The sequence below is a fragment of the Hemiscyllium ocellatum genome, chromosome 48 (assembly GCF_020745735.1).
Source record: "Hemiscyllium ocellatum isolate sHemOce1 chromosome 48, sHemOce1.pat.X.cur, whole genome shotgun sequence".
Taxonomy (NCBI): domain Eukaryota; kingdom Metazoa; phylum Chordata; class Chondrichthyes; order Orectolobiformes; family Hemiscylliidae; genus Hemiscyllium; species Hemiscyllium ocellatum.
The window spans coordinates 18,535,639-18,560,344 of record NC_083448.1 but is presented as its reverse complement, the minus strand read 5'-3'; the positions used below and the strand labels follow the sequence as shown (position 1 = coordinate 18,560,344).

Here is a 24,706-nt window from a genome sequence, read left to right as displayed (position 1 = left end):
GAATCCGAAATCCAGGCCACAGTAAAAGGTGTCAGTCAATGAGCTTCAGAACAAGCCAGGGAAATGGCCGGGGTGATCTGAAAGTAATTTTCACTGTCAAAACGAGTGTGTGTAACTGACTTCAAGGCTTTCATGTCCTTGCCAGATCCTTCCCCACAGCTGCCCCTGGCTGAGGGCTAACACTACAAGCTGCAGCACACCAGGAGTTGATGCTCCTGTTCATGGAAGGTAGCCCAATGCAGTCACGTGGCCGAGTAATGACTTTGTAACAGCACATGCCAAGTACATTGTTGGCTTTAAGTCCTGGCTACACGGCAAAATGAATCGATGATGATACGTGCCATAACAACTCTGCAGTGTTCAGTCACAGATGACCTGGTCAGAGTTGTCTCATCTCTCCTTGAACACGGAACTCGAGTGCGATCAGTACATTCATGTTCACATGTGGTTGCTTTCTTACTTGCTTCCCCCTCCGGGGCAGGAACCATGTTGCAGCATTGTTGTCTCTCTGCACATCACTTGAGTTTATTCCCAGTGGCCCAACTCTCACAGCTCCCTTGCCTGCGGTGACAACATGCTGCCCAACTATCGCTGCTTCTTTCAGCTCCCAACAGGAACAACTGCCAAGTGTCTAATCTACTGTTACACTAATGGTACCGCTAGCCTTGCAAAAACAGGCCAGTGTTAAGTGCCCTGTCTGATCCCCACCAGGCAATGCCACTGGCAGTCACCTCACGGCATAAGACATCTCGAGAGCTTAAATTGAGTCGGCTGGAAAGGACAATGCAGGCAATTTGGAACACAGAGTGGCATGTGGACAAGGATGGTCCTGAAACACACAGCTACCAACATCCTCCTGCACTTGTTTGGGGTTTGGCTTGTGGAAGACACCGGACGTTCATGGAGGAAAAGCTTACATAATGAGGTGAAAACAAACAAACTGCAGCAGCCGCGTACACTCATCTAACAGCAAGGCCAGCCTGAGTCTTCGGTACACCCTGCTGCCTAATTACTATAAGCATGGAAAGTAACTCCTTCACTTTGTGACAAACAGCCTGATCTGTTTTGCTTCCTTAAACAACCCGATAAAGTGAATCATTTGCAGCTGTACACATTGCATCAGAGCTGTGTATTCTTTTGACATTTTTACAATATTATAACACCTTGCCTCAGAGCTGTCAACTATTTTGCTGGTTAACTCTCATTATAAAATAACAAGCAATTACTTTATTTAAACTACCCAGCCTTCTTCTCATTTACTTTACACTGCAGATCTTGATGATGTTTTGGTATCAAACTTCTCCTGTTTCCTCCACTTCATTCTTTACTGTAAATCTGAGCACACCTATCAACCTGGCTTCCCCAGCCTCAACAATAACCAGCTTGCATTGACTTAACATATCAGCCGATCCCACTTGCCTTCCTCACTCACACTGAAGTTTTCACCAGAGACATGTGACTGGGCACAGTGGATAAGGAAGTGATATGGGCTACATATGGCGACGTGTGCCAGTTTATGAGATGCTAACATCATTTCTTGGCTGCCACCTCGTTTCAGCCCTTCACTTCAATATCAGTGTCAAAGTCAGCTCCTGACAAGGTCACCCTCCAAGACTAAGTCCACAGTGGCTCTGCAGGCCCCTCTGCTCAGTTCACACCTTCTCAAGTCAGTCTGGTGAATCTGTTGCCCTCGATTCTCCAAGTTCGCGGTCCACACTGTTGACCATATCACCTCGTCATCTCTCAAAGTCAGGCACCCCAGTCAAAGCAAACAATTAATCGTTGCTTTCAGGTCAGTTCCTCATCGTCGAGGTACATGTCTCTTTAACACACTCTGTTGTTGCGCCACAGAGCGGGGCACAGTAGCGACTCAGGTAGGCAAACCATGGACATTGTTCAGGTGCAACCATGGAGGCAGACAAGTGCAAAGGCAGGATCCTTTCAAACCCACTGCAATTCGCTGCTAATTTGGTCCTGGGGCATTGAAGGCCCTTGAGCCTTCCCATTCCCCTTCAGACTGTTCTCCATGCCCGCCCCCCCCCCCCCCCCACCACCCCCACGGGCCTGTGCATCTCCTATGTCCTCCATGCGACTCACTCAGCAACAAACCACAATATCACATGATCAAATACACCCAGTCAAAAGTCTGCCTTGAAAATAAAACTCTGACAACCACACACAAGTTTCAGTCATAGTTATTACAGTCTGACGAACAGAAGCTTTACCTCTTGACATGACTCTTCATCTTTGTTCAAGCAAATGTTCTAAGTTCCATTCAAAGAGAGAATAAAAATGTCAATCAAATCAAACAACCGCTCCACTTGAGTCGGTGTGAACAGACCACTGCTGTGAGAATATCAGAACTCGGCCAGCACCAGGTTATAGTCCAACAGGTTTATTTGGCAGTACGAGCTTTCATAGGGCTGCTCCTTCACCTAGTAGCTGAAGGAGGAGCAGCGCCCCAAGAGGTAGCACAAGGTTCTTTCAGATCAACCTGGTTGACAATGACCTGGTGCTTGGTGATTTTTTAACTTGGTCCAGCTCAGTCCAACACTGGCACCTCCACATCAGAGATTAGCCAAGCAATGGTACAAATGCCAACTGAGAAACTTATCTTGATGTAATTCACAGACAGACTGAACCACAAGGATGTTCAGGAAAGAAAACCCATCAAAAGCCAATTGGGAATTGGTAGGAATCTAACTGAGACAGTAATTTGAGAGAGAGCATCTCGTTTCTTTATTGGGAAAAAAAGTGGAAATGTGATTCACTGCCTCAGATTATTCATGTTTCATATGACTTCTTTCTGCTTTAACATCAGATCATAATGAAGAACTTGATAAAGTCTGAGCTTAGTCAATTGGCCCAAGTACAGTGAAGCAAGCCAGAGCCATGCTGCCAAAGAAAATACCCACCCAACAGTCAGAGGCATTGCTACAATAACCAGACAGGATGATAAATCGCTTTGCAAGTCATGACTGACTTCTGGATGATCCTGAGCCAATTTATCTGCAAGGCTCATTTCCGACTATCGGAGGACTGTGGGTATGACACAAAACTATAACTGCTATGTCCTCAATGACATTAGATCCTCCATGAAGTTCCTTCTGTAGCCAAGTGTCAAATAATGTTCCTTCACCTCACTGTGAAGTGCCTAGCTGAAAATGTGTTGCTGGAAAAGCGCAGCTGGAGACACAGTGCGAGTATGTGAGAGTTAGAAAGATATCAGTGGCTGACAGGAATACACTGCAGGACTGACCATTTAATCGTTGTTTCAGAATCCCAGCAGTGGTGGAGAATTGGAACAACAAGTAGCTTTCCTATAACTGCATTAACATTCTAAAACATGGCTAAGCACTTCACAGAAAAAAGTGAGGTCTGCAGATGCTGGAGATCAGAGCTGAAAATGTGTTGCTGGTTCAAGCGCAGCAGGTCAGGCAGCATCCAAGGAACAGGAAATTCGACGTTTCGGGCATAAGCCCTTCTTCAGGATTCCTGATGAAGGGTTTATGCCCGAAACGTCGAATTTCGTGTTCCTTGGATGCTGCCTGACCTGCTGCGCTTTTCCAGCAACACATTTTCAGCTAGGCACTTCACAGTGAGGTGAAGGAACATTATTTGACACTTGGCTACAGAAGGAACTTCATATCCATAATTCACCATAACTGGGCATCTAACAATGCAGTTTGTTAGATGTGTGCTTGCACATTGTTTGCGTCACAAGCAGAGATTTTGTTCTGAGCTTTTCGTCATGAGCTATAGTGTGTCGATAATATGTGGCTTGGTGTAAACTTTTGTCTTATGAAGTTCCTATTCAGCACCTTGGAACTTAGATGAAAGATGGCATCCAAGCCTGAGGGCTGCTTGTTGTGGCAACTTGCTTGGAATGTGAGCCAGTTACAAGGCATGCAACTGTACACCTCCTTCACCAATCAAGGACAGGTAGCAGCAGCTCCCATGGTGCAGCACAATTGGCAGGCGGTGACTCTGCCTATTCTCCTCCAACAATGTGGTGCCAGAGAATCAGCCTCATTTCTGCAATCAGTTGTTTGGGTGCAGCAGAGGCAACAGTGCGAGCAATTGGCCCAAGTACAGTGAAGCAAGCCAGAGCCATGCTGCCAAAGAAAATACCCACCCAACAGTCAGAGGCATTGCTACAATAACCAGACAGGATGATAAATCGCTTTGCAAGTCATGACTGACTTCTGGATGATCCTGAGCCAATTTATCTGCAAGGCTCATTTCCGACTATCGGAGGACTGTGGGTATGACACAAAACTATAACTGCTATGTCCTCAATGACATTAGATCCTCCATGTATTTAACAGGAGTTGACATAAGTGAACACACAAGCAAAAACACTCATGCTGTTCAGTGACCAAAGGTATGCCTCCGACTGACATTCACCACCACCAAAGAGTTCCCTTTCATGTAGTTTTCACTTCCCATATCTGGCAGGATGATGGCTTGAATGAGCTGGTCTCAAATTTATAATTGGACACAAGGAAGCAAAGAGACAAAATAATAATTGGTTTTGCAAAACAGCGTTTCGTGTCTGTGTCTGAGCGCGTGTGGGAGGCAGAGTCTTGTTTAGCTGAGCTCAGTGATGTCATTGTTGATGACATGTAAGTTCCTGTTAAATGACTGTCATCAGAACCAAGCAGCATTGCGAAGGATGGCAGAGGATAGGCTTTGTGTTTCCATTCTGACTTCAAGTCCACGGGGACCTGCTCTGCGGAAATTCCCTGTGAACACGAACCAAATTTGGGAAGAGCGAGTGCAGGAAGCAGAGGCACAAACCCATGAATTGCATGCGATTGGCCTTCCTGAAGAGATTCCCACTGGGCCCTGGGATATTATTCCGTCAGATCCCCAGACAGCACTCCAGAAAAATTGAGCGCCATTCAAGCAACACTGAAATCAGAAATCCATCGAGCGGAATGAAGAGTCCCAAGGGTAAGCAACAGAATAATCAACCAGGCCCATTCATATCCCAAACAGGAGGCCTGACTCTGCTGCCTATTTGCATAGATGAGCAGCATTCACCTTTTTCTTAAAATCATCAACTGAACGTCGAAAACATGCAACAGCAGAGCACAGAAACAAGCATCTCAGCTCACCAGTCTGTGCTGACCATGATGCCACTCTCAACTCACCCCAAATAGTCCACATACTTCCCTTCCCTACATGTTCGTGTCTTAAACACTTGGTGAACACATCTGCTCAACCATCTCCCACCCTCGCTCCCCACCAACCCCCCACCCCTCAGCACATTCTGACCGCCCTGTTTGTTTAAAAGAAGTTGCCAAGCACCTCTCCGTTAAACTTCGTTCCTCTCATTTGACCTCTTGGTATTTGACATTTCCACCCTGGGGAAAAAAGGCTGACAATTCACCCTATCCCTGCCTCTTCACATTTTGATCAGGTCACCCCACAGCCAACAACCACCCTCGTGAAAATAATCCAAGGCTGTCTAACCTATCTTCACACTAATCCAGTCTAATCCAGGCAAGAGCCTAGGAAACCTCTTCTGCTCCATTTTCACAGCTTCCACATCCTTCCTGCAGGGCAGTGATAAAAGCTGAACCTTCCGAATGCAAGAATATACATTTAATCTTGAATCATATTTCATCAGGAACTCATGTCAAATTCCCCTCCAAAGCGCTACTCAATACACCTGACCAAACTGTTTGAAGGATCCAACACAGGTTGTGGGTAAGACTGGCTTGTTGGAAGGTTTGGCTGGGGAGGGAATCCGGCGCTCACCTGTCTGGAACTTCAAGTAACCTGTGTCCAGCAAACAAGTCCAATGATGACCAACTGAGGAGCAGGAAATAGCCCACTCCACCTCCCCTCCCCACCCCCCCAACTTCAGGTTCCTCGAGCTTGTGCTGCTGTTTGATCAGATCACCCTCTTGTTCTCCAACAATCTCTCGCTTTCATTGCTCAGTCCTTGCAGGGAGGTCATGTTGAAGCTGTACAGGACACCGGTCAGACCTGTTTTCCAGGACTGTGTCCAGTTCTGGTTGCCCCATGATAGTCAGGATATCATAAAGCTGGAGAGGGTTCAGAAGAGGTTGACTGGATCTTGTTGGGTGTGGAAGGTGTGAAGGATAAAGAAAGGCTGGATAGGCTGGGACATGCTCCCACTGGAGTATACCAGGCTGACAGGTGGCCTTATCGAGGTTTATAAAATCAGGAGGGATACAGATCGGGTTAATGATCGTTGTTCTTTGCCTAGCGTGGGGGATTTCAAGACTGAGGCACATTTTTAATGGTGGGAGGAGAGAGATTTAAACAAGACATGGGGGTAACTTGTTTATTTTTGTTCCCACTGAAGGTGGTTCGCTTGTAGATTGAGTTTGCTGAGGAAGTAGCTGATGTAGGTACAATTAGAACGCCTGAATGACATTTGGATAAGGATATGGATAGGAAAGATTTGGGCCACGGTGGGACAACTTCAGTTTGGGATTGTGGTTGGCACGGACTGGTTTGACTGAAGGGTCTGCTTCAGTGCTGTATGACTCTATCTCCCTCTGTCATGAAAATATTCCAAGTCTCTACTTTGACCGGCTTTTCAGGAACAGAGATCCAAAGATTAACAACCCTCTGAAGCCAATGATTTGCGCGGAAACTCTTATTTTAAATAGGCAACCCTTGGTATTGAAACAGTCCTTCACAAGAGGAATCGCCCTTTGTACATCCATTTTCAGAATCATTTATATTTCAATTAAGTTGCCCAGTGCATACAAACGGAGCACAACCAACCTTTCTTCCTGAAACTACCTGCCCAGTCCATGTGTTATCAATTAAATTATTATTAAACCTTCTCTGAAGTGCCAATGCATTCACATCTTTCCTTCAGGAGGAGGCGAGTACTGTGCAAAGTACTCCAGATGTGATCTCACCAGTGCAGTGTATAACTGTTCCATGTTCCCCTCACAAACAGGATAACATTCCAGCATTTCCCAAATACCTGCTGCACCTGAATGTTCACCTTTCGCATGCAATGTCTGTTTTTTTTTTACACGGAGGGTGGTTCCCGTGTGGAATGAGCTTCCTGAGGAAGTGTGGATGTGGGTCCAGTGACAACATTTAAAAAGCATTCTGATGTGTTCATGAATACCAACGGTTTGGAGGGAGGTGGGAGGAGTTTACCTTGGGATTATGGACTGGTTGGATTGAAGGGTTGGTTTCTGTGCTGTATGGATGGCTTTTGATGGTTTCAACATTTATTTTCCTATCTGTGTTCACCTCTCCAGTTCTGCCCAACTTTGTGCAGTTGTATCGACCGTTTCTTCAAGTTTGATCATATCTTTCACTGTTTTAGTTAACTGCGTACAGTGGGTTCTCCCCATGGAATTTTTCTTTCTTCCTGCAGTGTCTATTCTGAAATATCCCCTAAACTATCTATCACTGCATCACAAATGACCTACCCGTCAACCAGATTGGCCACTTCACTTCAGTTAGCTCAGTTTTCATGTCCTTTTAACTGCCCTCGCTTAAGTTTCAAAGACTCTTCTTGGGGTCCATACCTTGTTCCTTCAAATGCTGAGCTTCCCAGCTGTGAAGTTGAATGGGTTTTTTTTTTAAAAAATATTTTACTCTTCAGTGAGGACAGACAAGGATCCTTGTGACTCAGATTTGTTTGGCTTGTGATTCGCACTCATTGGCTGATTCATATCCAAGCAGCTCCAAACACACCCCCTCACCTACTTCCTTTCCTTCCCACTCCAAAGTGCCCACAACAAGGTTGCTAGCCATTACATCCAGGCTGCGCTGCTGTTTATTACTGGAAGTTCCTCAAGCTAATTCTAATGCTTACTCAATCAAATTCTTCTGGCTTCCACTGTTGACCTAGCGAGATACTTGCTGACTGAACAAGCAGTGATCAATCCATGGCGAGTGGTTTTTAACAGCATTCCAATAAACAAGCAAAGTCAGCCAGGCTTTCATTGCATCTCCTCAGGTCATCCACCTGGTTTAAGCAGATTATCTCAACCTTGATTTAATCCCACACCAAGAGTTAAGAGTTCACACATCACTGTGAAAAGGGTTGCACTTACTTTTTCAGTGGGTCAATGGCAGTTTTCTGAATCTGATTGACCTGATGAAAAAAAAACATAGAATTTTTTGTATCGACTAACCACATTGAACTGAGATGAAATGTAAAGTGCGTGTGTGAGATAAATGGCTAAAGATAGAAATAAACCACAGTGCCAATCATTTTGAGTCAAGCACATGGGACAAATTAAACAGCTTTTACACATGACTGCCTTCAGTGTCATCAAATTTAGGGGATTTTCTCAAACACGAAGCAGAAAGCAAGTGATTAACTGACAAGATTCTGATGGCACAGGCATGATTGAAATGGGCAAGGAGAGAATTCTTGGCCGATAACCCATCACAACAGCACATGGAATTCCGACCAATTAAATCATCACCGTCTCTCTTAGCTTCCATACAACTGGAAGAACAGGATGCCATTTGGCCCCTTTTCCCCATGACAGCTCACTGATACAATCACCCAATGGCAACCCACTTCACTCTCTTACCCGTTTCGAATTTCTTTTTGAAATTTTATTAATTAACCCATTTCCATTGTTCTTTCAGGCAGGCCGGTGCAAACTGACCCAGTGTCCCCCTGCTTACACATTAAAGCACTCCCTTCTCATTTTCTCTGGAAAGAATTCACATTTTGGTGCATCTCTGCTTCATCTCCATTCAGGGAGAAGAGCTTCAGTTTCTTCATGTACCCTAAGTCCCTTTTCCTTGGGACCATATCAGGAAATGTCTTCACACCCTCTCCAACGCCCTGGCGTCCTTTATGAGGTGTGGTGCCCAGAGCTGAGCTGAGGTTTAACCAGTGAGTTGTAAATGCTTAGCATAATGTCCTCACCATTGCAAACTATATCTCCATTGATAAGGTGGAGGTTCTCACCTTCCCAACTTGGCAATGTGACAAATACAAAGAGATTATTACAGTGATGAGGACTAAACTTCAAGAGGACAGGGAAAAGTTGGGGCCCACAAATTGCAAAGGAATGTGAATGATTTTGAGGGGCAGCAGATGGAACCCATGAAACTAGTTCCGGGTGAGAGAAAGTGAAGGCATGGAAATCGATTTGAGAAGCTGCAACTGTTCTCCTGAGAGAAAGGAGATTAAGATGAGATTTGCCACTCTTTTTGTACTTTACCAGGATGGGGGTGCCACTGGGTGGGTCAGCATTTATTGCCCATCCTCAATTGCCTAGAGAGCATTTGAGAGTCAACCACATGGCTGTGGGTCTGGATACACATGGGGACCAGACCAGGTAAGGATTGCAGTCTTCATGTCTGAAGGATATTAGTGAATTTCACACAAATATTCAACTTATTTAGTGGTCTGAACAGAGGAGAGAGGTGCAAGGATCAAAACCCAGAGAATCATCAGGAACTACTTCCTTGAACTTCCTCATCTCTTCACGATTATGTCTCTTCCCCAAGCACTTGGACCAAACTCTGAAACACCTCTCCCAATGTTTCCTTCCCAAAGCTGATGCAGTTTTTCTTCAACTGCCCTTGAAGCTGCTGATACTGAACGCTGCCTGGTTTTGCCACGATAAACTGACTTTCACAGCGAGACGTATCATGTTTCATAACAAAATGACAGAAAACCAGAATACTACAGCCGGTTTGGATGGATGAGGTTTACTTCCACACTGGGACAGCATGTTGGCTCAGTGGTTCACGTTGCTGCCTCACAGCACCAGGGTCCCAGGTTCAATTCCAGCCTTGGGTGACCGACTACATGGAGTTTGCACATTCTCCCTGTATCTGCGTAGGTTTCCCTCCACAGTCACAAAGATGTGCAGCTCAGGTGAATTGGCCATGCTAAATTGCCCATATTGTTAGGTGCTTTAGTCAGAGGGAAATGGGTCTAGGTGGGTTTCTCTTCAGAGAGTCGGTATGGACTGGTTGGGCCGAAGGGCCTTTTTCCACACTGTAGGCAACCTCATCTAATCTAACCCATGATGTGAAGGATGCTGCAGGAAGACTGATGCTGAAGCACAGTGAACAGGACATGAATTGCCTTCCACCAGACCAAATACAAAGACTTGGAAATTGTTGAAACAACACAGACTCCAGGTGATTTAACACAGGTTTGAAAGTCATGAAGGGATGGGACAGACAATTAAGGGAGGGTGCTCCAAAACAAGGTCCCTGAGTAAACAAATGATCAAACACTACGGATGCAAGTTTGATATCTATGTGATATCAAACACCATGTCAACATTATACAAGTGGTTCCTGTTCCATGGGTAATCAATAGTCAACCACAAACTGTGCAAATGATGTCTGACTCGAGCCATGAGATACAGCTGTATCCTCACCCATGCTTCGTTGACATGACTAAACAACTGAAATGCATGGAGGAGAATATGGCAACTTGGACTGAATTTCCCTGCATGGACAACCCAACAACTACCACTGATGACATGACTTTGAGAGTCACACTGTGCCTTGGTGAGACTGCAGTAACTTCACTTGGATCACCAGTCCAGTTTCACAACCAGTTGGTCATTGTTTCCAAGGGAACACTCGAGCACAAGTGTGCCCTGAGCCTGAAAAGCAGACTCTCAGCTAATGAATGTAAATTCTGCTGAGATTGAAATGTACATCCAAAATAAACAACCAGTCAGCTCAGTCGATATGCAGCCTTACGATTTTGACAGTCCATGAACCAGTGGCATTTGGGCTCAGGTCTGTGCTTTAGGCCACTGCAAATCCTTCTTGAGACCACCTCCATGGGAGCCAGCAGACAGGGGCTGGGTGTAATGCCTCATTTGTAAGACAACACTTTTGGCAATGCTGCACTCATTGAGCTCTGCAGTGGAGTGACAGCCCTGGATGATGTGGCACTTAACCCACAGCTTCTTGTGAAAAGGTAAGGCGTCCATTTCAAAACCCACTGGGATTCTTTTGACAACTGGACAGTTAGCGAGGTTATTTTGGAGGGTATGAAAACTCAGTTACACATAGCCTCAGTGTGAATCAGGTTACACTCAGGGCATCCTGGGGTATTTGGAAACCTGATGGTTTTTCACAGTAGCATACTATCTTGTCTAGCTGATGTGATGTTGTGCTAACTGATGAATTAGTAAGCTGTGATTCTGAGATTTATTGACGCAGGATTGACTACCATTGAGTGACCAGTAGGCACCAGAAACATCAAACGAGCTTCCCATTGTTGTCACATATGATATCACGGAGATCATGTCAAGTTCAAATCTTAGTTAATGACAAACCTTTTCCTGATTGAACGTATCCATTCTGCGCATTGCAGTGTCCAGAGCAGTCACCGTCTCCATGAACATCTGATCTTGTTCACACAAAGGGTTGGCCAGCAAATCCGAAGAAATTTTCACCGCTGACTTGGACATGGCTGGAAAGAATATCACAGAACTTCTTTTAAAAAAAAGAATCCAAGGCACTTGTGTTAACAACACACCTATGTTCAATTCTGCCAAGTAATTCCATGTGACTGGAGACTGAAGCCAAAACTGATGATTGGTGAGTGAACATTTAATGTGTCATGGGCTAGGCCAGACCACTCAAAATATTCTGAAGCAGGTAGCCCAGAGTGTCACTTGGCAATTTGTTTTGGTAAGTGGACAGTGAAAATTACCTGAAGTTAGCAAGATGGCTGCCAGATTTTAAAATATTTATTCATAAAATTACAGAATGAGACACAAAGTATAGAATATAGAATACCCACAGAACTCAGTCGATCCAAACTAGACTTCATAATGCTGTCCCAAATACACACAACAGTCCCTTAAACACAGTCAAACAAATCAAAGGCTTACAGTTGGAAGTTAGGAGGGCAGAAAGAGAGAGAGTCTAGCAGCCTGTTTCCACACAGCTCCACTGCTGAACTGAGTCAAACTTAACTTCAGTTTTCAGGACTGATCACTCTCCTTTCATGATACAGGTCACTTCTAAAAACAGAAAATCTTTGGCCTAAAGTCTCATCTGTTTATGTATAAATAAAAAGGCCTTCCATCTCTGCAGCAAACCAGGTGATTTGGAGCCCTTCTGAGATAAAATACCAAGGACACAGTATCCTTGAGTAAAGGGACAGCTTTGTGACAAATGGCATCACGCAACACGACTTCATTCACCACTGGAAATGGGTTTGTGCTTCCATTCAAACAACACAGAGAACTACCATGAAAACGTGTTGAGACAGAAACAGAGAATATAGGAGCATTCGCCCCTTCAAGCCTACTCCACCATTCAGTGTAAGAACAGCTGACCATCCGTCCTGGTCTGCTGTTTGCATTCTGTCCCCATACCCCTTCATCCCTTTGGTGCTCAAGAAGTTGTTTCTCCTTGCACCCACAGGGCAGAGTTGTCCTCCAGCTCTCCCACCCTGCTACACCCTCCCAAAGCACTCGCTCTAACCCCTTCACTGCAGCTAGTGTGGTCAGATAATGAATAGCACCCCTGCTTTCATTTTGTGCAGGAAATTCATCCTCAATTTCTACACAGAATCATAGGGTCCAGACCGAGTTAACTTTCAACACATGAATTTGTCTGGAAAAGCAAGAAAGTAATAGATTGGCATTTTAGGTTCCACACTGTTCCACCATCAGACATGTGACTCTGGGACTGAACTACTCAACACTGAGCTGAGCAGTTCTCCCGTGGCGTGACAATATTCAGATCAGTTGGGGTTCAGCAGCTCACAGTTCAGTCAGAAATGTGTCAATTCAAGTCCTGCTCCAGAGAATAGGGCATGTCATTTCACTGGACAGTTTCTGAGGGAGACATGAAATCTCGATCCCCTCTGCTTTCTCTGGTGGATGTGAAAAGAATCTCCAAAGTATCCAAACTAAAATGGAACCTTCATCCTGGATCACCGAAATACATCTTCCAGTCTTAGATTAGATTAGATTACTTACAGTATGGAAACAGGCCCTTCAGCCCAACAAGTCCACACCGACCCACCGAAGCGCAACCCACCCATACCCCGACACATACCCCTTACCTAACACTACGGGCAATTTAGCATGGCCAATTCACCTGACCCGCACATCTTTGGACTGTGGGAGGAAACCGGAGCACCCGGAGGAAACCCACGCAGACACGGGGAGAACATGCAAACTCCACACAGTCAGTCGCCTGAGTTGGGAATTGAACCCGGGTCTCAGGCGCTGCGAGGCAGCAGTGCTAACCACTGTGCCACCGTGCCGGTCATTATCATGTCGTGACTTGCAATACCTTGACTGCATGCAAATTGTGCTTCCTATACTGTTCGGTAAAAACAATGACTGCAGATGCTGGAAAAGCACAGCAGTTCAGGCAGCATCCGAGGAGCAGGAAAATTGATAAACACCTCAAAAGCAAAAGCACTGAATTAGCTGTTAAGTGCTTTGGGATTTCCTGAGGTCCTAAAAAGCATTACAGAACTGACAGTTTTTGGTGGATCTATCTGGTAAATCAGCAAATATAGGTGGTGCAGTCAAGAATGTTTCTATTGCTTTTTCTGAAAAACTGGTTTATCAAAAGGCAGCTACCTGTATTGTCAGGCTGAAGACAAGAAAGACATTAGAGGGATGTTATTTGCAGCATCCAACATTTATATTTTAAAATAAAACAGCCAGTTTGAGTTGCAAAGTGTCAATTATCACTTCAGTGTGAGTCATGCAACATTCACTGTTTCTTTTTTGTCAGTGACCATTTAGCTCTATTACATAACGTGCATCCAAACCTCTCATGTTCCTGTAGAAGTATAATAGGTGCCAGAGCTCAGGCAAAACAAAGCACATCTTGAGGTTCTGAAGTACTGCATTTGACATCATTCAAGGAGCCATGATTTGCAGCTCCATGCATGTGTCGCAATTATATGACAACAGCCTTGTGGTTTCTCTTGCAGCCCACCACACTGACAGTCAGCTCATTCTTGATGCCATTGACCCACTCTCTGTAACATGGGCCTGAATTTTCACCAATGTTTTGGTTACCTAACCAACCTCTGATTGGTTCCTGACAAGTAGAGGACTTGTTTTTTAAAACAAAGAAATTATCATCACTCATCGACAATGTAAAATGAAGAGGTATTCATGTTCATTCAAAGTTCCTCGACGAATGTGTTTTGCAGGATATCTTTCCTCGTCATTTGATATGAAACAGTGTGCTCTCAATAATTTAGCAGTGTTGCAATGGATGAATGGGATGCAGCCGACTGACTTTATCTTCCTTTTGTCAGGAGCAGAGTCTGTAGCAACTCTGACCAAATCTTAGCAGACACAGACATGGAGCTGTACCACCCCAAAAGTTGTCTGGTGGATAGAAATGGGAAGATACTACAAAAACGATTTTTGTTGGAGTCCTGGGGGAGGCCGGTGGGGGGAAGCCAATGTTTCACCCTCAAACAGAATCCAGCTAACAGGTGAAAAAAGCATCTGTAGAAAGGCGAACAAGACTGGGGTGTTTCTGGAAAATGACTGCAGTGATTTGGAGCAAGGAGCAACATCCTACGATCGGAGATCCCTGATTGGGGCTGTTAACCTGGTCCAAATAAGCTGGACAGAAGCAGCAAAGAGTGTCTTCACTCTGAGAGATGACTTTGAGGGAGCTGGATCAGTCTCAAGGGCTCACCACATGGAAACAAAAAGTGATGGCATACTGGGGTCTGCGCAGTTACTTCAACAACTGTCTCACATCTTCCAGCAGAGTTCAGACCAAAGGTCATTGAGCTGAAATGCTCACTTGGTTTTCCTTGACCCAGAATCTGCCTCATCTCCTGACAATTTCCAGCACTGCCTGCTTTTACTTCACAGGTCCAGCATCTGCAATTCTCAATTTTCTCCAGATTACAGAACATAGGTTATCTGGGCATTCACTTCAGTGCTGTTTGCTGGACATTAATTGGCTGCCACATTACCGACACCAGGAGCTATATAGAAGTATTTCTTGAGTTGAAAATGTGTTGCTGGTTAAAGCACAGCAGGTTAGGCAGCATCCAAGGAATAGGAAATTCGACGTTTCGGGCATAAGCCCTTCATCAGGAATGATGAAGGGCTTATGCCCGAAACGTCGAATTTCCTATTCCTTGGATGCTGCCTAACCTGCTGTGCTTTAACCAGCAACACATTTTCAGCTGTGATCTCCAGCATCTGCAGACCTCATTTTTTAACCCTATTTCTTGAGTTCTAAACAACCCTGTCATGAAATCAAAGGTCAGGAAAAGCTCTTTTTAAACACAAGTACCACCACCCCTCTGGCCCAAGGAAGATGAACAGAAATGAATTTTGTTACTGTGGCTGACCTGAAAGACGAAGTATTTAAACGATAAAAGACCTGTGGGCACATGGTTAGATTATTTATATGAGCTAAGTGAGGGAAACAAGAGGATGTGCTTTTTAGTAATGTCAACTTGGAAATAACTTACATTTCAGAAAATTTATGATTTCTGGGAGTGTGACAGATCTTTGGAACAGGGTTCCTCCCTCACTCTGAAAAGGGAGCAGAGAATCCTCATTCCTGTTCCACCTTGTCACCAAGCACAAGGTCTGTGCCTGTTTTATCATTCTTTGCCCAACCTTCTCCTTGGCCACTCAGACAGAAAGATGTTTTTGAAAGTGGTGTGAAGATTGGCTTGCCTCCCTATCTGCAGGCAGTTTGAGGTTGCTTTCCACATAACCCACACCTCTCCCAGCTCTGCTCAGGGCAAGTGCACAGTCCTACCGATATCTGCTTCAGTGCTTTTCTTCATATCCTTGTGAAGTTTCTTAATCTGATCTTCCAGCCTGAACAGGAAGCAAGGGGAAACAAAAAGTCATCAGTCTCCCAAGTGACACTGGAAAGATAGTGCTTTCTGTCTTCCTTAAATATTTCAATTCAAGTCACAAATACTGCGCGCAAGAAACACAAAAATTAAGGATGTTTAAGCTTCAAATGACAACACATTGTTATCAGTTGTGCTTAATTCTCAGTCTTATACTTACTGCTGAAGTCTGCCATATTCTCGCTCAAAATCTCTTTCCACCTGCAAATTTAACAAGGGAGAAAAAGCATCGCTTAGTAAAAAGAGAAGAAGTGCAAAGCTCTCGGTATGCTGGCTCGAGAGGCACAGTTTCTGTTCAAAATTTATGCTTGCAAACAAAACGACTAAATATTCATAACACCGAGTTAGCAGAAGCAAGAGCACAACGACAGACTGATCAATGTACATCAGGCCATTCAGTACACGGAATCTGAGCCACATCTTGCCAAGAGTAATCCAGTTCATCAAACTCCCACAGTCCTGCATGAAATCCCTCATTTTTTTCATTGCTCCAAGTACTTGTTCAACTCTTTTTCTGGAAAGAGCAAAGATTAGGGTGGCACGGTGGCACAGTGGTTAGCACTGCTTCCTCATACCGCCAGGGTTCAATTCCCGCCTCAGGCAACTATCTGTGTGTAGTTTGCACATCCTCCCTGTCTCTGCGTGGGTTTCCTCCGGGTGCTCTGGTTTCCTCCCACAGTCCAACGATGTGTAGGTGAGGTGAATCGGCCATGCGAAATTGCCCGTAGTGTTAGGTGAAGGGGTAAATGTAGGGGAATGGGTCTGGGTGGGTTGCTCTTCAGAGGGTCAGTGTGGACTTGATGGGCCGAAGGGCCTGTTTCCACACTGTATGGAACCTAATCTGGGCCCACTATCCTGTCAGAGAGGACATGACTCATGTGACCCACTTCTTTCCCAGTTTGAATAATACAATCTAGACAAGGTACACGACACTTGAGCACTCAGTCGGAATGCAGCACCTTGAGCAGGACATTGTGATACAAGTCAATGGCAATCAGCCAGGGTCACTTGAATGGGAAGTCATGCGGATACTCCCAGTCTTTCCCCACCCTATCATTAACACTTTGATTCTGCAACGATGTTCAATGCACATCGAGAGACCATTCAGCCCATCAACTCTGCAGCAGCACGCTTCTTCAGCTGGGCTACTCAATGCTATCTCAGTCACCGTACCAGTGCTCATATCGTCTCCTTGAATAACTCCTCATTCCCTTCAAACAGGGATGCACGGGTGATCCAACAATAAGCTGCAGTTAACCAGTCCACCATCTCCCGAATGGAACCTCTTGTCAGACCCCCGGGGATTATTAACCATCCACTTGTGCCACTTTCTGGCTCTCCCACATCATCTCGGCGCTGCAAATCAGTCGCTCCTAGTGATCCCCGATTCCATCAGGAGTGGGTTGGAGCAGGGAGGCAGCTGTGAGCATTTTCAGGCATTGGCATGATTCGATTCAGGCCTCATCTTCGCCACAGGTTTGACCAGCAATGGACCATATCCCTAACGGGGAGGATACCTACAGTTTCCTATCTGGCTGTTCCAAACTCCATCACTCGTGAAACTTGTAATGGCCAGAACAGTGACAGATTTGTAACTGTTTGTAAAAGAAAGCAAAAAGTCACAGCACAGAAAGATCTAAAAGGCAGCAACACAGACATTATATTTACAACATTACAAGACAGGATGTTTAATATCTTCGGATATTATCGTAATGAAGACAGGACATAGGCCCTTGGAACATGGTCATTAAAATCACGGAGGAACACTGCATGGATGCTTCAAGTCTTCCTATGCTATTACACAGTCATTTCTGAACTTGGAACTTAACGACCAGTGCGATTATGTGTAATTATTAAACTCCGAGCTCATCATTTGAACACTCTGGTTTTCCACACAGATGCAGCAACAACTGATTATTCATATGGTGAAACCACCCCCCTCCAGAGTGCAGCAAGGATTGCTGGATCTCCAAATGTGCTCACTCACCGCATCGGCAAAGCAACTCTATCAGACACAATCATACAAGGGGAGGGAGGAAACGACTCCCCCTCAGCTGAGCACACTTCTCAATTTTGTTTTACAGTCGTCCTTCACACTCACACAACCACATCAGAAAGCACAGACACACGCAGCTCTGTTCTCATTTACATTACTGAAAAATGCTCCTTCACACTTCTTGAAGAAACTCAAGTCAGCAGCATCAGAAAATATTACAGCAATGTAGCTGGCAGACAGCTCCTGAAATCTCGTGGACCCACGTTCCAGGCTGCCTGTTGAGATTGACTCCATAGAGTCACAGACATGGACAGTAGGGCGGCATGGTGGCTCAGTGGTTAGCACTGCTGCCTCACAACACCAAGGACCTGGGTTCAATTCCACCCTCAGGCGACTACCTGTGTGGAGTTTGCACATCCTCGCCGTGTCTTTGTGGGTTTCCTCCGGGTGCTCTGGCTTCCTCCCACAGTCTAAACATGTGCAGATCCGGTGGATTGGCCATGGGAAATTGCCCACAGTGTTCAGGGATGTGCAAGCTTGATGGATTATCTGTGGGAAATGGCAGGTTACGGGGATGTTGCAGGGAGTCAGATCTGGCAGGGTTACTGTTCAGAGGGTCAGTGTGGACACGATGGGCCGAATGGCTTGCTTCCACACTGCAGGGATTCAATGAGTAGCGTCCAACCAGATTAGATTACTTACAGTGTGGAAAACAGGCCCTTCGGCCCAACAAGTCCACACCGACCCACTGAAGCGCAACCCACCCGTACCCCTACATTTACCCCTTACCTAACACTACGGGCAATTTAGCATGGCCAATTCACCTAACCTGCACATCTTTGGACTGTGGGAGGAAACCGGAGCACCCGGAGGAAACCCACGCAGACACAGGGAGAACGTGCAAACTCCACACAGTCGCCTGAGTCGGGAACTGAACCCAGGTCTCAGGCGCTGTGAGGCAGCAGTGCTAACCACTGTGCCACCGTGCCACCACCCCCCCAACTCCCCCCCCCCGCCCCCCACCCCCCGAGGTCACCATTTTCACAAGAAGATCAGGCATTCAAAACAAAAACAGTGAAATACAGTCAATGAGCAAATTGCTTCCGCATGCTCATTTCAACATCCAATTAAAAGTATTTGTCCAATGAACTGTTCTTAGAGTATTTTCCACCCTTCCAGCTATTCCCTTGTTCCGTTCTGCCTCAGGTGTTGATCAGGTTTCCCCTTCAATACAAGGAGAATGTTTAATTCCATTACTTAAGTATTCTGACAGAGTAAAGGTGCTTTCCTGGATCGGCTGGATTGCAAATTCCTCCAGTCTGCACATGACAGATAATCATGTCTCTGGCTCCCTCTCTCTCTCCCTATACTGGACAATACTGTCAGAAATGCATTCTCCCGGACTTATACTGAATCCACAGACCTGTTTACTGGACAGGGGCATCATAGCACCAGGGACCTGGGTTTCCTCCGAGTGTTCTGGGTTCCTCCCCCAGTCACAAAGATGTGCCGGTCAGGTGAATTGGCCATGCTAAGTTGCCCACAGTGCTCAGGGATGTGTGGGCTAGGTGCATTAGTTAGGGGTAAGCACAGGGTAGGGGAATGGGTCGGGGTGGGTTCCTGTGGACTTGTTGGGCCGAAGGTCCTGTTTCCACACTGTATGGATTCTAATTCTGTTTACTGTGCAGCAGCTTAGACTGAGGAGGGACATGACAGGAAATCTATGGAACCACGAAAGGATTGTTTTGTGCTAATTTACCAGATTGAAAAAGGGCAAGGAGGGGGCTGTTTGGAGAGGAGGGACTGACTTGAGGCTAACTCAATCCTGTTTCTGTGCTGACTCTCTCCAGGCTTCGGTGAGTTAGGGTGCTCCATGACTGGGAATGGATGGATAATTTGAGATCAGAGGGATCTCCTGCTTTTACCTTCCTTCTGTCTTTCCAACTCTCTGCTCAACTAGTCTCCAAGATTGAGTGCACAGTCTCACAACCCAATTCACTCAAACGCAGCACATCAAATCATTTCAAGCTCTGCTCCTCCTCGGCCTTCCCACTTCTTTCGGCTTGCACATACTTGGAGATCGGAGGGCACAGTACGGATCCCAGTGTGACAGTAAACTTAAGACCACTGAATCCCAATTGCAATCCCTCACCCCAGGCACAGTTCCTGAAAATCCTGCTGAATTGGATGTTCAGTCCTCTCGTGCCGGCAGTACAAACATGAGCTACTGACATGGGTGCAAGAAAATCTCCCCTCTTTAAACAACTGCAAATAAAGTGCAACATTTTGCACAGTGACTCATCAGCGAATGAAGCATATTTCAAGCCAAGCTTGACAGCCCAGTCAATTACTGGTGTCAAACCCATCCATCAGACACCCCCTGCGCTTGGGCCATTGGACTCTGCAATTGGACTGTAATTTCACTGCTGCTATGCTGTGGAAATGAATTCACAGAAACATTTAAGTTGTCTGAGAGAGATCTCCTCAATATGTCCATATCACATCTCCAAAATATAGCCGTTTCTTTCACGAGAAAACATTTCAATCTTGGTGGGATCCCATACAAAGCAGACAAGTGGGAGGAATCACACATCACTGCCTGCAAACCTCGTGATATCAGATCCCTGCAGCTGAGCGTAAATGTGCAACTCCATGGTTTCAGTGCTCCTTTCCAAGGGAACGATGCAAGAGCATTAATTGGGCAGCTCATTCAGCACTCAAAACAAACTATTTTCATTGCAACGTGGATGATTCAGACGACACTATTTGACCTGCTAAATGCTCAGATCGATGAATCATTCACAGTATTAAGGGTTGGCCATTCACAGTGATCAGCGCAACAGGAACAGCAATCTCTCCAACTCAACCAGTTCCGACATTTAAAAAAAGTCACAAATATAATCACAGATAACAATAGAATAATTGAGGAACTAAATGGAATATGTAGATCGCCCTGACATGGCATAATTACTGTGAAAAGCAGTGTTGAAGAAACAGTTGCCAAATCATGATGGGTTTTGACAGAGTTAATAAAGATAGAAGTTGTTTGCTCTGGCATCAGGGTTGGGAACAAGGAGATACAAATTTCACATCATTAAGCCAGAGGTGATGTGAGGATTTTTAAAAAAAAACACAGGAGTTTCTTATGAACAGGAATTTGTCGCTTGAAAAAATAGTGCAATCACATTAAATACAACCTTTCCAAACTAAATGATGATTATGGGAAAAGATCATGCAAGTGGAGTTAATTTCAGGCCCATAAATGAGTGATACACTCAATGGCCTCCCACGTGGGTGTCAGTGGCGGTGCTAGCTGTTCCTGTTGTTCTTCATTCCCCTGAAGAAGACAGGGCCTAACCAACTGCTTGCAGCTTCTGCAATCACTGCAGGTACACCCATAGCATGGCTGAGGAGCCAGGTCCAGGATCGTGACCCAGTGACAGAAACAATGGCAATGTGTTTCCAAGTCAGGATGATGAGAGGTTTGGAAGTGCACAAATTCCCTCTATCTGCTGCCCTTGCCCTTACAGTGGTTCAAGTCCACAGGTTGGGAAGGCAGTGTTCAAGGGAGCTTGGGTGAATTTCGACAATGCATCTCGTAGAGGGCACACAGTGTTGCCAGTGTGTGTCAGTGGAAGAGATCATCAATGTTGAAAGTGGTGGCTGGGGTCAATCATAAGCAGAGGTTGGACAAGCTAGGACATTTTCCTCAGAGCGTAGGAGACTGAGGGGAGACCTGATCAAGGTGCATAAAATCATGAAAGGCATTGGTAGGGTGAATGCACTCAGTCTTTTCTCCAAGGTTGGGGTATTGAGGACCAGAGGACATCAGTTTAAGGCTAGAGGGGAAAGAATAAAAAGGGAACCTCAGGGGCAACACTTATTACACAGACGATGGTACGGATATGAAATGAGCTGCCAGTGGAAGTGGTTGAGTTAGGTATATAAACAATGTTAGAAAGGCATTTGGACAAATACATGGATAGGAAAGGATTACAAGGGTATGGGCCAAGGGCAGGGAAGTGGGGATGATGTGGATGCACATTTCGGTCAGCATGCAGCAGTTTGGACCAAAGGGCCTGTCCCCGTGCTGTAGGGCTCTGTTCAGAGACATGATTCCCCACCGGAGACTTCTGAAACTGCACCTCCTGTACCAGAGAGAGGGACACTACCACTGCACCACAACAGCCCAAAAGCACATGTTGTGGGCTGTCGACACTCTACCGTCACTAGGAACCTTCACCAGCCCCTTTACCAGCAAGTGTTTTCGAAGAACACACACTGCTGAGATCAAACCTTGGGATATCCTGCTTATATCTCCCTGTCCGTGTCTGCTCTAACCGGAATATCTCCCCGTCCGTGTCTGCTCCAACCGGAATATCTCCCTGTCCGTGTCTGCTCTAACCGGAATATGTCCCCGTCCGTGTCTGCTCCAACCGGAATATCTCCCCGTCCGTGTCTGCTCCAACCGGAATATCTCCCTGCCCTTGTCTGCACTAACCGGAATATCCCCCTGTCCGTGTCTGCACCTCTAACCGGAATATCTCCCCGTCCGTGACTGCTCTAACCGGAATATCTCCCCGTCCGTGTCTGCACTAACCGGAATATCTCCCTGACAGTGTCTGCTCTAACCGGAATATCTCCCTGTCCGTGTCTGCTCTAACCGGAATATGTCCCCGTCCGTGTCTGCTCTAACCGGAATATCTCCCCGTCCGTGTCTGCTCCAACCGGAATATCTCCCTGTCCGTGTCTGCTCTAACCGGAATATGTGCCCGTCCGTGTCTGCTCCAACCGGAATATCTCCCCGTCCGTGTCTGCACTAACCGGAATATCTCCCCGTCCGTGTCTGCTCCAACCGGAATATCTCCCTGACAGTGTCTGCTCTAACCGGAATATCTCCCTGTCCGTGTCTGCTCTAACCGGAATATCTCCCCGTCCGTGTCTGCTCCAACCGGAATATCTCCCTGCCCTTGTCTGCACTAACCGGAATATCCCCCTGTCCGTGTCTGCACCTCTAACCGGAATATCTCCCCGTCCGTGACTGCTCTAACCGGAATATCTCCCCGTCCGTGTCTGCACTAACCGGAATATCTCCCCGTCCGTGTCTGCTCTAATCGGAATATCTCCCTGTCCTTGTCTGCACTAACCGGAATATCCCCCTGTCCGTGTCTGCTCTGACCGGAATATCTCCCTGACCGTGTCTGCACTGACCGGAATATCTCCCTGTCTGTGTCTGCACTAACCCGAATATCTCCCTGTCCGTGTCTGCACTAACCGGAATATCTCCCTGTCCGTGTCTGCACGGACCGGAATATCTCCCTGTCCGTGTCTGCACGGACCGGAATATCTCCCTGTCCGTGTCTGCACGGACCGGAATATCTCCCTGTCCGTGTCTGCACTAACCGGAATATCTCCCTGTCTGTGTCTGCGGCTCTGACCGGAATATCTCCCTGTCCGTGTCTGCACTAACCGGAATATCCCCCTGTCCGTGTCTGCGGCTCTAACCGGAATATCCCCCTGTCCGTGTCTGCTCTGACCGGAATATCTCCCTGTCCGTGTCTGCACTAACCGGAATATCTCCCTGTCCGTGTCTGCACTGACCGGAATATCTCCCTGTCCGTGTCTGCTCTGACCGGAATATCTCCCTGTCCCGTGTCTGCACTAACCGGAATATCTCCCTGTCCGTGTCTGCACTAGCCGGAATATCCCCCTGTCCGTGTCTGCGGCTCTAACCGGAATATCTCCCTGTCCGTGTCTGCACTAACCGGAATATCCCCCAGTCCGTGTCTGCACTAACCGGAATATCTCCCCGTCCGTGTCTGCTCTAACCGGAATATCTCCCCGTCCGTGTCTGCACCTCTAACCGGAATATCTCCCTGTCCGTGTCTGCACTAACCGGAATATCTCCCCATCCGTGTCTGCTCTAACCGGAATATCTCCCCGTCCGTGTCTGCTCGAACCGGAATATCTCCCTGTCCGTGTCTGCACTAACCGGAATATCTCCCTGCTCGTGTCTGCTCTAACCGGAATATCTCCCTGTCCGTGTCTGCACTAACCGGAATATCTCCCTGTCCGTGTCTGCGGTTCTAACCGGAATATCTCCCTGTCCATGCCCGGGCAGTATTCCGACAGTCACAGGACCCAATGAGTCATTTACCAGTTTCAGAAACAGAAATCCTAACCTCTCAGTCTGCACTGCAGGAACGATTCCATACTGAGACCTGTAATTTTCCCAGAGCTTTAATAGCCCCCACGTTTTCTGCAAGGTTGTACCACGTGTCACGTCAGTCTGACTTCCAACTGCACAGAAATTCAGTGTCAGGAAGCTGGGCACTGAACTACCTTGGTTAACATGAAAAGTGGTATTCACTCTGGATTTGCAAACAGACTGCAGAACCAATTGCACTCAGCTAATTAAAGACTTACCAATACTGGGTAAGGAGTGAGGCAAAGCTTAATTAGTTTGCGGTTGAGAAAGCTGCTGTTTATCTGCACTTGCCTCGAGCCAAAGATTTCTTTTCAATCTGAAGTAAACTCTGATGTTGCGCTGAGTTGTAATACTTCTGTTTACAGCCATCTCAAAACAACATACGCCTGAACGGCATCATTCAGGCCAGCATTTAGACAAGAAGACATGACTATTGTGCCCTCTTCACCAGTTCAAATCCCGGAGTGTTTTTACACTTCCCAAACAGTGACGGTGAAGATAATTATGTCAAGAAGCAGCGGGTCGCCTTGACTGCAAGGGAATGGCCACACTGATTGGTTAGGGTATGGGATGCACTGGCAGGAAGTGAGAGCAGCCAAGTTCAATCCAGGTATTCCAGAGGTCATTATTTCTATTTGACCAGTCATCACCGTGCAGTCTTCCAGGG

The 24,706-nt window shown here is 46.3% G+C and overlaps 1 protein-coding gene across 1 annotated transcript in view; it reads right to left on the bottom strand.

Annotated features, from left to right (window-relative positions):
* bin3 (bridging integrator 3) overlaps positions 1-24,706 on the bottom strand; it is a 123,700-nt gene that overhangs the window by 74,922 nt on the left and 24,072 nt on the right. The window contains exons 3-6 of the mRNA XM_060856589.1: positions 15,996-16,036; positions 15,736-15,797; positions 11,289-11,425; positions 8,067-8,107 (exon numbers count right to left, since the gene is read on the bottom strand). Coding sequence (XP_060712572.1) covers positions 8,067-8,107; positions 11,289-11,425; positions 15,736-15,797; positions 15,996-16,036 — 281 coding nt within the window. The remainder of the gene's footprint in view (positions 1-8,066; positions 8,108-11,288; positions 11,426-15,735; positions 15,798-15,995; positions 16,037-24,706) is intronic.